The 14,980-nt window shown below is 34.1% G+C and overlaps 1 protein-coding gene across 1 annotated transcript; it reads right to left on the reverse strand.

The window, feature by feature from the left end:
- Positions 1-5,452: 5,452 nt before the first annotated feature.
- On the reverse strand, positions 5,453-9,925 carry LOC106051101 (uncharacterized). The gene is made up of 3 exons (XM_056017930.1): positions 9,775-9,925; positions 8,977-9,066; positions 5,453-6,101 (listed from the first exon to the last, which is right to left on the reverse strand). Exons 2-3 carry the CDS (start codon positions 9,020-9,022, stop codon positions 5,548-5,550), a joined length of 600 nt encoding a protein of 199 aa, XP_055873905.1. The 5' UTR covers positions 9,023-9,066; positions 9,775-9,925; the 3' UTR covers positions 5,453-5,547.
- Positions 9,926-14,980: the final 5,055 nt, after the last annotated feature.

The following is a 14,980-nucleotide window of genomic DNA, read 5'->3' on the forward strand; positions in this document are numbered from 1 at the left end:
AACTGAAAAAGTTTGAGAACCTCTGTATTACATTGCCCCTTTTTTTTTTTTATTAAGTGCACTAAATATTGCTAAGAAGATCTGTTGGTTAAAAAGTAGAGAAAGGGAAACCACTCAATGGAGAAAACAGTCCTGTTGGCGATCACGTGACTTTCAACCAAAAGGCACGAGTTAATTGGCTCGTCTTTGACGTTTTCAGCAACCGCCTAAAAGGGAAATCACTGGTGGAAAATTATGGACTCAACTAATCTATTCATCGCCGGATTATTTTTTGGGGGTGTAAATTAGCTCCCCTTCGTTTCATCCGATTAGCTTACAGCGAAACATGTCTATCGATTTTTTACATTTTTTTTTGACGATAGACCTCGAGACACAATGTCATGTTCTAAATGCAAGTGAAACAGATTTTAAGAAGACAATAGTATAAGATATTATAATCCTAATGTATATAATACAAGAGTTTAACTGAACCAAAAACCAAAGTCTTTTAAAAACTAAATGAATTGAGGATGTAGGCCCCTATATATTAGATTTTTTCTTGTAAATAGAAAAAAAAAAGAGTTAGTTTCTGTTTGTAGATTGCCACCGATTGCACTTCAGGAATATACAGCTTGGGATTGCCACTCTGTAAGGGAGTGTTTCCCAAACTGTGTTCCGCGGAACCCTTGTGTTACATGAGGCCTGAATAGGTGTTCCACCAATTACTGGAATAATTAACTAGTAGGCCACAACGTGAATTAACCTATCTAAAAAATAAGCAAAGTGTTCCGCTAAATGCTCAAAATGTGCGAAGTGTTCCGTTACGGAAAACGTTTGGGAACCTCTAGTGTAAGGGAAAGTCAAAGAGTAGGCCGTAAGCTAATCTCTAGAAGCTTAAAAAAAAAACGAAATTAAAATTAAAACTCAGAAAATAGTGAATAAAGAAAATGAGAATAAGAATTGTGGGAGAAATTAAGAAATAAACCATCTCAATAAAGCAATATTGCAAGATCACTGTTGCCAACTAAAGTATAAAAAATGACTTTGTGGAAAAAGAAAAGAGCTGAAAAATTTAATTTACGATGCTAATTAATGCCAACAAAGTATTATAGGGTTTAAAAAATACATGGCTTATTAATATATCCGTATTATTTACATTGGAAACATGGGAGACTCGATTTATGTCAGCCTATCTGATCTATTATAATTCATGAGACATAAAGACCACGTGACATATTTCTTTCAATTCTATAAAGTGGTCGAAATGAATGTTTCTTTTTAAAATAATTGAATAACTGGTATGTTTTTTACCAATTTCTTTTTAAGCAAACAGATTTCTACACATTTCAAACAAAAAGATTGAGAAAAAAAAACTTTATTCAAAACGTGTTTTAAATTTCAATCAGCTCTGGACATTTTTGTACTATTTTTTCTTGACAGTTGAAATTGTAAATAAATAAATAAAAAAAAAAAACATGTTTTAAAAATTTCTAAACAAACCTTCAACCACTCACTGCAGATCCTTATATTCATATCTATACCAAAGTATTAAAAATGTAATATTGAGCTTCGAAAACTAAACACGTTTTTTGGAGCATTTAAAATTAGAAAAGATATATGTCTTCCTCTGCGCTCACAACCGGAACAAGATATAATTTTGTACATTAGTTATAGATTTTTTGAGATGCCACAGAAAGATCCTAGGTATCAATTACCTTCTAACTACTGTAAAAAAAAAATAATAAAAAAATAAACGCAAACTTAAACTCTTTTGCCATAACTGAAATTTCTCAGGGTTCGCAAAGACAATCTTTCAAGGAACAGTACCAGGAAAAAGAAGAAGAGTCAGACAGAAAAAGCGTTGGGAAGACAACATAAAAGAATGGAGAGACATGTTACTGAAAGAAATTCTATCCACGGCAAAAGAAAGAAGAATGGAGAAAGACTGTCAACAGATCTTGTGTGGTGCCCCAACGGTTCAACAGACTAATGGTTAGGTGAAGATGAAGAAAACCCTCCTCCCGTTTTTTTCCTCTAAAAAATGGTTGACTTGCATTTTAAAAAATTACATGATCTATTATCACCTTACCATTAACAATACTATTGATATTTTTATAACCAAAATTTACAATCGTCATTTGAAATTCCTGGCAAAAAAAAAAAAAAAAAAAAAGTATAACACAGTTGATGCTTCATGTAAAATACTATTGAACTGTCACTTCGACGGTCGCGGATTTGAACCCTGCCTGACGCGATCCCCGGGATCCCCAGCTGTCCCGCTGGAGGTTTTGGCTAGGATACAGTAATCCTTCGATTTGGAAGGAACATTCGAGACATGTACAACACACACAAACTAAAGAAGTTTCAGACTCTGGTTATTATTGAGACGAAACTCTGGACATATTTTATGCGTTACGCCTGCGCGGCTCTTCCTGACGTGTCTTATGACGTGTTGACGAATGAGATCTTCTGCCAAGCAGACGTGATAATGACGCGTTGTCACTTCCGTGTAACTCTCGAAATGGCCTCTTGCCAAAATGAAGGGAACAAACTTTTAATATAACAAAAGAAAGTTACAAATTATTCATCTGACATTCTTGAAAGGCGAAGAATTGAATGATAATAAGGGAACAAAGTTTTGTTACTTGAAAATAATAATGGAATTAATGCATGCATTCGACCACATTATAATCTCTCCGCATCATGAAACAAGTAGGTTAAATATAAAAGAAAAATACTTGTTTAAAAACAAAGCTTCCATTTGGGTGAAATGGCATCAATTATTTTTAATCAATTCTGTAATTAAGACGAACAATAATACATTTGTGAAATTGGAAATGTCTATTTATTGTTTTTGCTTAGTGCAACTTCCATGTTTATAGCATGCTCAGTGCACTATGGTCCAATCATTTTGGGGTGTCAATCAATATGGTAAAAGCCAATCTTACGGGCGATAAAAAAACCTTAACAAAAAAACGGCATCATCAGCTTTCATTTGATGAAAATTTAATGCAAAGACGAATTTATTTTCTAATACAAAATCTTAATTTTCACTTATTATCCGTACCCCTACCCTGACTGGGTAGCGTGTGATCCATTTCGCATAGGGCTCCGCAAATATTAGGGCCGGCCCTGATTAACATGCATGACTAGATTGACATAGGAACACGCTTAGGACTTAATCATCTTCTTTTTTGAAGTAACATAAGATAAGATACGAAAATGTCTTCAGCAAGAGAGAACGCTTTGAGTCAATCTTGTTACAGACGTCTCTCGGTACACAGGGCTCTACTTGTAAGCGATAGGAAGTCTCTTACATTATGAAAAACAAGAAATTCTTTAAACAATAGGTAGCCTAATAATGTAGTTTTTATTTGCACAATATTCAAATATGGATCAATTAGGCCTACTAGTACAAAAAAAGAAGACTATTTGAAAAGATAATGACCGCCTAGTGGCCTAGGCTCTTCCAATCAGCGAAGACTGAAAGACGCTGATCTTAAGTGTTGTCACAACAAAAAGAAGAAACTAACCGTATGGGCAGTTAGAACAACATCGAAACAAACCTAAAATAACTAAGTAGGTAAACAGGCGGAACAATGCTAGAAGCAGTCTGTCGTTGAATATGTCAACAAATAGTCATCTAAAAATGAGGCATACGCAAATATATTATACATTACACGTTAATAATTATATTCAATCTAGTTATAAAAGTTATAACACAAGACTTTTTTATGATCTACACTGAGTTAGAAAAACTGAGCGACAACACAAGTGTAAACAGAATGTTTTTTTTAGCGGCCCACGAAAGGGGAAAAGACGCTGTTAGTTTTGTGTGGTTTATGATCTACACCAGCGGTTCTCAACCTTTTAAGCTCGGCGACCCTTTTTACAATCCCCCACTCTGCCGCGACTCCCCCCCCCCCATACACATACGGCAATTTAAGAGTAGACAATAACAATCCATATTTTCTATGGTCTTAGGCGACCCCTGGCAAATGGTCAATCGACCCCCAAGGGGGTCGCGAACCACAGGTTGAGAACCCCTGATCTACACTGAGTTAGAAAAACTGAGCGACAACACACGTGTAAACAGAATGTTTTTTTTTTAGCGGCCCCCGAAAGGGGAAAAGACGCTGTTAGTTTTGTGTGGCCTGTCTGTCCGTCCTTCCCGTTTAGATCTCAAAAACTAGAAGAGGAAATGAAAATCAGACATCATGATATTTTAGATAATTCTAAGTTCTGATGCAACGGTTACTTTTTTTCTTTTCCGAAAGTGAACCATCTAATTTAAAAAAATTATATATGCAAGCAGATTTTTCAAAAAATTACACCACTTTTTAATGAAAAACTTCAGGGGATGTAATTTTTTTAAAAAGGTCATGGACTTCTTCACTAATAAATCAAGCTTCATTCATAGATTCGCGCATTGGTACAAAGCATTTGCATCTAAGGTCAAAATGGTAAAAGTGTCAATGAATCATTATAAAATATATTTTCCATTTATTAACTAACTCATTGAATAGAATACTGATTCAAATGTTATTTTTAAAAAAGAACTTTGATACGAACTTCGTTTTAGTTATAAGTTTAAAAAATAACGAATAACTTTTATAGCGCGCAATTTTGACATATCCTCATTATAGGGGACTACACTTGAGAGTGACAGTCTAAATAGAGACTAAGTAGAGCCCAGATCTACATAATTATAATACGAGTTCTAGTCTAGATATAGTAGATTCTATATCAAGATTCTATTGCTATTTCTAGATCTAGACTTAGATCTAGGGCAATCTAGGCTCAGATCTAGTTCTAGACCTAGACTTATAGCTTGAATCTAGATTTAGATCTAAACATAGGTATAGATCTAGCTAGATCTATGTCTAGTTTGTATGACAAATGACAATGGAGATATTAATTTTTATTTGCGATGGGAAAGTCTTGTTGTCATTTGTACACAATGGACCTCATTCACCAATCGTAAACAAACAACATTTAGCCACGTGATAATATTGGTAAAACAATGAAAATTACGTATCACGTGACAGCCTTTATAGATTGCTTAATTTGTATAAAAGAGATAGGCTAGAGAACCACGTGGCAAAATGTTGTTTGTTTACCTTTGGTGAATGAGGTACATTGTAGATTTAAGTAGGTCAAGAATTTAGTTTTTGTCGTGTTGCCAATTTATCTAATTTTGTTAGAAGAATAAATCTTTTTTAGTTTCTCTTTATTACAATGTAACATGTTATTAATTTTAATGTATGGATAAGGTTAATAATAATTATTTTAAAAAAATATAAGTGTACGCTAAATGAATATATGGAGATGCTGTGGCTGAGGGGTAAAGCACTGGAAGTCCCGTGTTTGAATCCTGGTGAAGACTCTAGGTGAACCACTTCGGGGGCCGATTTTGAGTTTGTGTTTCACACTTGTTTTCATTTTATTTTCTTGTAAAATTATATAAAAACTATTTATATGAGGTTAATCTTTATTGTCTTTAAACAAGAATTTATTTTTCGTGTATTTGAAACAGCTTTCAATAAGACCTCAGTCTCAGAATCTCAACTAATCAAGATCAATGTCTACGGAGTCATACAGAAGCAGCGAGTTGACCATAATTGATTGCCAAGGGGCATCTCTTTCCTGACTGGGCACTGGATACGCAGTGGTTAAGGCGTCACTTTCAACGAACATCCTGGATCTCAACTGGAGACGAAACATAAAGTTGCGCAACGCCCTGAGAGCTGTTGTCGAAAGGAATGTGGAGGATATGGTTGTGCTCACCCCTGTTCTGATCGTTGATGCTGATGTAGTTGAAGCCGCCAATAAAGTGGATGTCGCTGATGTAGTGGATGTCGCTGATGTAGTTAATGTCGCTGATGTAGTTGATGTCGCTGAGGTAGTGGATGTCGCTGATGTAGTGGATGTCGCTAATGTTGTTGATGTCGCCGAAGTAGTAGACGTAGCTGTTGTAGTCGATGCCGTTGAAGTAGTGGATGCCGTTGAAGTAGTGGATGTAGTTGTACTGGATGTTGTAGTCAATGGTGTAGTAGATGTTGAAGTTGTGGATGACGTAGTTGGCGGAGGCGGAGGCGGGGTCAAAGGTTTGAGAGTCTGCCCTGCAATGTAAACAATACATCAGATCACAATATAGTCATGGCAATGCCTTCGATTCTGAAGATTAAGGATGAATGCAGTATTTCACATGTCTACGCAATCTCAGTTGCGACTAGCATATTCTTCCGCATTTCGTGCAGACAAGCCGACAATATATGTAACAATATTTAATTAGTCAAAAAGACCAACTTTGTGATCCTACAAAATAGCGAACGACAAAATAGCGAACGACAAAATGCGTCGACAAAATAGCGACATTATTTATTATCCTTTTTTTTTCCTGATATTGTAAAATATAAATAGGCAAATATAGTAGAACATATTTCATTATAGGTAAAAAAGAAAACCTTAAATATATATAACATTTTTTAATATAATAAAAATGCACTTAAAAACACGCAAGCTTAATGACACATAGATTAATACTTCCATACTAGTTAACTTTACAAAATGGACTGTCACAGAGTATGCAATGTCACGTAAGAACTCCATCAAAGGCTTGTTTCCAACTTGTCAACTTCGCTGCCAGACGTCTAAGTTACTTTGTCTTGCTTGCATTTTTGCTTCGATCTCCAGCATTGTATCGAAGAATTCATTTCTCGGCCTATGTTCTCGTAGGAATAGATTGATTGGCTTGTAGACACTGGGGGGTGATGACCGTCAGTAGACAGCTGAAGCGCATAGTGCCATCCATACACTGAATTATTTGTTTATGAGAATATTGTCCTATGACGTGATGGGCGTTAGACAAAGAAAGACAAGAATTAGCGCAATGGAGAATTAAATCGGTAAGTCGCCGCCTGAGATGAACCGAACTTACAGGCGAGAAATGTGATGGCCATATTTATTAATTCCGTAGCTACAGGACTTTACCCTTAGAATGTGTCCCCACATTTTAAAAGACACAATTTTTAACACAATATACATATTATAGGCCTACATAAGAAAATAAGAGAAATGATATTTTCAAGTGCGCTATCTGTTTCTTGAAATGTCTTCACTAAAGCGATCTATTATTAATTATTAAGCTTGAAGAGGGTAAGGAGCCTTCACAAAAAAAAGCTTGCCCAGGGCCCTCATTTATTAAAATCCGGTACTGATGCTATATAAATATAAAAGTATCGAGCTATTTTGTCCTAGAATTTCGCGCTATTTTTGTCGGGGCTCTTTGGTCGTTCGCTCTTTAGTCGGGTAATCGATCGAATTGCTTTTAACAACCTAGTTCACTCATGTGTAGAGCAGTGTTTTTTTAATTATTTTTTTTTTATAATTAAATATAGACCAATAAGAGTGTAATAAACAGTTTCACATTTCTTCTGCTCTCAAAATATCACACTTAAAAAGCTTCAGTGTAGTGCAGAAATAAGTTTGGCTAAATAGTAAAAAATGGAGAGAAGTCTGATTTAAAAAATTAATCTTAATATAAGCAAAGAAAACAATATTCAATCTTAGAAATCAAAAACAATATTTTACATATTGTAAGCATGAGCTATAAATATAATTTTTATTGCTTTAAATTCCTAGAATTTTAGAGTTTATGCAATTTTATGTCTTTATGATACATTCAATTCATTCCAAGGTGTTACTTTCCACTGGCTATTCCTGTTTTTTAAAAATCAATCCTTTAAGCCAGTGATGCCTAAAATACGGCCCGCGGGCCATATCCGGCCCTCGACGTGCTTTCATCCGGCTCGCCGTAACGTCGGTACAAATTGTAGAAAATTTAAAAAAAAAATATTTGAAAAAAGGATCTTAACCTACGTTAGGGCTCTTTTTTATTGTTCTGGTGGATTGGATAGCCGAAGAAACCAAAAGTGGATTCTGAATTTAGAATCTACCAGAAAAAGTGGATGGATCTTTACCTTTTTTTTTGTGGAACATGATAATAAACCAACATAGTTGTTTTGTAAAGTGTGGCTGTTTTAAAGTGAAACAACTTATACGCGGATTATAAAACATTCTTAGTTTGACTTCGAATTAAAGATTATTCAACTACGCCTTAAGGATCGATGGGGATATATACCAACAAGAGACAAGAACTTGAGTGTTGATTAAGCTATCTACAATGTTGATCACATTTTAAGTAGAGAAATGAAGCCAGTTACCGACGCTTAAAAAATGACACGCCACCAATATCTGATTTTTTAATGTATGTACTAGACGCAAAAGTTTCTAATAAACTTGTTTTGGGTCAATTTCATTTCGTTTTGTACATTTTCGGTCGTGTGGCCTGCGACACGAGTGTCGGAAATTAAAATGGCCCGCAGGTCAAATTAGGTTGGGCATCACTGCTTTAAGCAAATGAAACAAAAATTCTGAGATCTAGAAACACAGACTTATATAGGTCTATGTCTACAAATTATTTGATGTGAAACATGCATGGAAACATGTCAAAGACAAACTTTTTTTTTTCTTAAAACTATGATGCTAACTATTCCTGTGCAGTATTTTTTATTTTGGAAAGTAACTTAGATTGTTAACTAAACATCGTAATCAGACTCTAATAATGATAATACGGCAGATCTAAACAAAATGTACTCTCTTCACAGTGCAAAGTTTACATCATCTGCTCTGCAGATCGCAAAGTCTGTAAAGGGAACTTTTTTTTTTTCAGTGCAACTCTGCTGTGTTTCTCAATCGGTCACTGTGTGTATGTGTGTGTTTCCCGCGTAAATCTCCTATGTAGTATTTCCATGTTATTTATAGGCCTTTTCTTGAAAACGTTATGAGTAATAAACAACTTATTTTTTTTTAACAATTATTGTGCATCCTTATGTCTTATTTGTTTTGAGGAGAAGGACAAAGACTTATGTTACATATTAAGTATCTTAATTTGGTGTGTTAATTTGACATAAAAAAAGAAAATGAACTACAAACCTGACGCCATCAAGAAATACGACAAAACGAAATAAAGAGACAACATTGTCACAGGTCAACAGGGCACAGGTCAGCAGGTCAACTGACAACCTACAAAAAAAAAATGTTTAAGAATAGATAGGTAATAATGACGTACACCAGTTATGCCCAAACTAAGTCCCGCGGGCCCTAGATGCAGGACTATCGAAACGTCTGCCGTCATTGTATAAAGTAGTCGAAAACTCAGGTCCTTTGGACTCTTGTTAAGAATGTATGCAGTGCTGCGATCTGCTACATTCATGGCGGACATCTATAGGTCCTCTGGGCTGAAATTGATTTGTCAACTCTGAGGTAGAATTTTAACATGGTATGTATCTATCTATTCGTCTATCTATCTATCTATCTATTCGTCTATCTATCTATCTATCTATCTATCTATCTATCTATCTATCTATCTATCTATCTATCTTTCTCTCTCTCTGTATGTATATATATATATATATATATATATATATATATATATATATATATATATATATATATATATATATTCAAAAAGTATACAGATAACTAATTTAAGGATGCAATACAATGGCTTAGCTTATCTGATTGAAATATAAAAGCCTCTATTTCCTTTAAGCAGTCTCCTTTTTATTGTATATAAAGCTAATAAATTTAAATACTACACAATGAAAATAAATTTCTTTTTTTTTTCGGTCAAATTAAAAAAACACAATTAATGAAATAATTGATATTATCAATTATAACATAGAAAAAACAACAACAACAACAATACTTTGAACATTGAATTTTGTATACCTTGTAAAGTCACGGTAAGAAATATTACTGACGCTCACTTTGAAAGCCTGTTGAAATATTTGTTTCTTAAATTCATCTGGACACCTGACATGTCCAATTTATCTAGGTTAGTGACATCCACTTTGTGCAACCAAATTTGTTGTTGTTTTTTTTTACGGTTTTTGTCATAATTATAACGGACATCACTTTCTAGTTGGTTGCGTCCTGTCCCCGAGTCATACCACACACATAAAAAACAACACTTTACAACTGTGGCGTAATAAACTACCTCCTCCCCCCCAGCACATTGAACTAAGTTTCCCTAAGTCTCACTACATAGGTTTGTTATATTATGAATTGTTATCTTGATGGAACACAGGCTTTGCGAGAACGAGACATACTTGTACCGATGTTAACAAAACGTTTAAAACATTTTGATGGAGATTTTTGGATTGAACCAAAACTGAGGCAGTGCTAGACACTCACGCACTTGCACTTTAGAAGATTATGATACACCATAAAAATTTAAAACTGTAGGTGAAATTAGAATTCTTTAAATCTGCTAAATCATAGGATAAAGTATAATTTAAAACACCTAGCAATTTGATTTAAAGCTGCTAAATTATTTGCTTAACTTTAAACAAAAAAGTCAAGGTATCGAAAGGATCTTGTACAAGATGAGCTTAACTAACCGTTGCATCTATTTCAAGTGGGGTGAAGGCAAATATTAAAGCCGCATTTTTAAAAATAGCATTTTTAGGTTTTGAGATCTAGTGACAAAAAAAACAACACAATTTCTGATTTTATTTATTGCCCACTAATATAAGTGTACAAAGTTTTCATACAGAAGACTCAAACTATACCGGAATATTTAGGTCTACAATACGTTTAAGTGGATATAATGTAGAAATGATGCATTGAACGGAATAAAAAATTGTTTAAAAAATAATCGAAAACTAAGCTTATATTAAAACGCATAAAAAGTAAAAACATTAAAATAAAAACAAAAAGCGTTGGGTTTAAATTTTACTTTAACTCATACACACCCAACGCTTTTAAGATTGTTTCTACTAGTTAGTGCGTGTACATTTTTAAAAATATTAACAATTAATTTTCTTTTGTTTCTATGATGTGTATGTTGGTTTTAATTCATTATTCCTGTAATATAAGTACATACAGATTGATGTAAGTAAGTAGTAGTGTTTAAGTAGAAGGAACATTGTTAGTAACAATGATAATTAAAACAATGTTGATTAAAGTTTTCTTTATAATGGTCTAATATGCACACATCCTTTGATATAATCGTTACATTAACATTTCAGTATTTCATTTGACTCTAACCATCTTTCACTTCTTACTGCCACAAAAGGCTTATCTCCCCTATGCTTAATATGATTTCTGTATATATTCTATTATACAAAAAATCACGACCTATTAATCAGTTAATTATTTGATTTTTGTTATTGACTCTTGTTTTGTCGTCGATCATGAGCTTCAATGCAAAATTTGATGACGATTAGATAAGTAGAAATGGTCTAAACATCGATGGTAAAAGTCTAAACAAATCATAGAAAGGTTCAGAGCAAATTAATAAAAGAATTGTTAAAAAAAAAAGGAAAGGTTCTAAAATTTTACTTTGTTGACCAATCTATATCAAGAAATGTTTGTCTGCGTGTTTAAACCATTACGTAAACAATGCAATTATCTTCTGCAATTAACATAGCCATGTCTAGTTATACATACTTTTATAATGTTCAGTGGCGCCAACCATTTTCAGTCTGGGGTGTGTCAAGTGATTTCTCACTCGCGTGACACAGGCAGCCTAAAAAAAAAAATAATTGAGTCCAATGGAACGGAGCCGCGGCGGCTTCATCATGCAATACGTTTCTAGGGACTGCATCAGGACCAGATGTGGCCCGCTGGCCATAGTTTGGGTATCACTGGGCTCATACATTCCTGTTGCACTCTGTTTTATGATTTGTTGGTTTGTGCAAGACAACAAAATATGTTTTCATTCATTTGTGTTGTGGATGTGGAGGAATGCCCCTCCTTGTAAAGCACTCAATGAACAAACACAGATGACATTAGTAACAACTTTATGACAAAGTAACTTTTTTTTTAGACATGCGCACTCATTAGGCAGGAAGGGGAGGGGCAAAGAAGCCGCTATAGTGCAAGTTCTCAAAATATTTCATTGATCCCGTAACGATGATTAAAAACTATGAATAGAATAGTTAGGGGACAGAAGAAGAATACGATACGAATAAATAACGACAATGAATTGTCTTCCCTTTAATGGAGGAGCAGTGCCAGGTAATTCGAAAAATGTTTTATAATATTAATAAGATAACAACACAACGTATCTTAATTTTACTAGAGGAAAGTTGTCTTTTAATTGTGTATAACACAAAACAATTATAACATTATAAAGATAGCAATATATATATAGGCCTATATATATTCATACCGCAGGTTCACTCAAATTATAATTGCCGCAAAAAAAAAAATTGTCTTACCCTGAGATTTGAAAAATATTTTTTTTCCCTTAACTCCTTCTCTCCTAATTAACGATATCATCGTTGGTTTGACCTCATTAAACTAAATGAATGTTGTTTTTATAAACTTTAATTTGTGTTTTATAAAAAGAGCATGAATTGTCCTATTATTCTGTACCAAAAGTAATGTTTTCTTATCATAAACAAAAATGTTATTGAAGTTGAATCATAACAATGTAGAATGTACAAATGTGAAAAAAAAACAACACAATTCTGTAAGAACGTGGAAAAATAATTACGGAGAAAAAGAGTCTAATGTAGTTCTTATTGATTTCAGGTTACGAGGTGTGTGTCATGTTTATATTGGGTTTAGTTTCTCTCCATTAGCCTACTACTACGTCAGAAAATCGTACTTAGAATGTATAAAATTTTGTCATTATCGACAGCCTAACGAATAAAATAAAAGTTGAAAAGTGGAAAAATGTGTTATTATTTTACTGAACTACTGTTGTTGATTTTTGTTCCTTTCTCGTAAATACAAATATGGATCCAGCAAAACTGAGATGAGCTCCAGCTGGCAACAGACAAGACGGTGTAGGCCTCCCGTAGTGCCTCATAGATCTCATACAGAACACGTGACACTGCCGAATTGCAGATACATCTCGACTTAGTTCTGGGAGCTGTGGACACTCTTGCAAGACACGCATCACTGTCTTTCCCCCGACTCTCCAAGCTATGGTCTGAATAGTGCCAGAAATTCCTGAATGTCTGACTACTATCATGACTTTCAACAAAACTATCACACATACTTTGGTAACAAGTAAAAATAAATTAAGGTTTGAGTGTCTGACAGCGTTTGTTTTAATTTTATGAGTCAGTGTTTCCCAAACCTTTTTTTTTTCTTAACGGAACACTTCGCACACTCTGAGTATTTAGCAGAACATTTTTGTTTATTTTTTTTAGAGAGATTAATTCACGTGGTGGCCTACTATTTAATTATTCCAGTAGTTCGCGGAACACCTATTCAGGCTATATAGAGAAACATAACAAACTCAATATACATAACAATATAAAAGAAAGAGAGGAAGAGACAGAGAAAAAAATAGAGATAAAGAGAGTGTGAGGGAGTGAGAAAGAGACAAACTGATGTAAATTTAGGTATATGAGAGAGAGAGAGAGAGAGAGAGAGAGAGAGGAAGAGAGAGAGAGAGAGAGAGAGAGAGGAAGAGAGAGAGAGAGAGAGAGAGAGAGAGAGCGAAACATTCGGAGAAAAATAAAAAAAAAGAAGAAGACAAACTGATATAAAGTTAGGTATATGAGAAAGAGAGAGAGAGAGAGAGAGAGAGAGAGAGAGAGAGAGAGATAGACAGAGAGATTAGGAGAGAGAGATAATTAATCATGGAACTATACTAATGGAACAACAGCTCAGAGTTTTTAAGAGCGAAGTGCCGTCGCGCATTTGAAGTCAAACTATATATAGTTGAGAAATCAATGATGATGTCACAGAAATGTACTTCACGAGCCACATTGATTGACCTACATTGAGTGTAAAACTTTCAAAAACCCTATTGATTGCGTATAAATTTCATTTATTGTCTGATATGATACATAACATTTTCCTGAATAAGAGATCATCACAGAAGTTGTGTTTTTTTTTTGTTAGGCCACTTCATTAAAATAGGTATTACCTGTGCTTCCAGATATGGGTATTTTACACAAAATCTGGAACCGTTTTATGTACATGAAATAATCATCATCATTTCCCGCGTAACCAAATCCCCCCACTTTTCCCGGTCAAAAGTTGTTCTTAGCAGGATATCAAGAGAGAGGCCAGTCCATTCTTTGACATTGTCCAGCAAGCTCCCTCCACTGCACCTTGAGTTTTTGACAGTGAGTCATGTCTTACAATATGACCGAACAAACTCAGTTTTCGTCGTTTCACGGCATCGAAGATTTCCTCCTTTTTGCCATACAGAGTGTTGATTTGTAAAAGGACAAAATCATTTTTGCCTGCCTTCACTTATAGTCACAATTCATAACAGTATCTATTATAGAGTCATATTTTAATAGATCTAATAAATAATTAACGAGGAACTACCAATCTGGGTATATTGATACTTAAATCTGGGTATACTGTTAAAGAGCAACTGAGGTATGAACGTATATCTTGTCTGCTATTGTACAAATGTTTGCTTTAATCATATATTTTATAATGCTCAATCGTAAAACAAATTTCCTCACGGATAATAAATATTATTATTATTACTATTATTATTATTATAATGTTAGAAACAAACGAGTATTCATTCTCAGGCGCTGCCAGGATAGAGTTTCGTTAAAGGGAAACAAAAATCCTCCTAGTCCCTTTATCAGTTTCCACCGAGGAATTTTCTGGTGATGTGGCAGGTCTGCAGCAGTACCGCACTCTGACAGGCATCGAGAATGTTTCTAGGAATGTTAAGGGCCTTGAAGGTATCTGTGAGTTCAGTTGTTATTATCATCTCGGTTGATATAACAATGGGGTATATTGTTATTTTAGAAAATTTCCATAAACGCTTAATTTCCAAGCCTAAGTTCCCATATTTTCGTTGTTTTTCCAGCTCAGTTTTTCTTAAATTATGAGACAGTGGAATGATAGCAGCTTTTTCTTTATTTATTTTTTTTTCATCAATTATTAATATTATTCAATTTTGAAAGTGCATTTTTCAATAATCAAAGCATAACCTATTTAG

The sequence above is a fragment of the Biomphalaria glabrata genome, chromosome 1 (genome assembly GCF_947242115.1).
Source record: "Biomphalaria glabrata chromosome 1, xgBioGlab47.1, whole genome shotgun sequence".
Classification (NCBI taxonomy): Eukaryota; Metazoa; Mollusca; class Gastropoda; family Planorbidae; genus Biomphalaria; species Biomphalaria glabrata.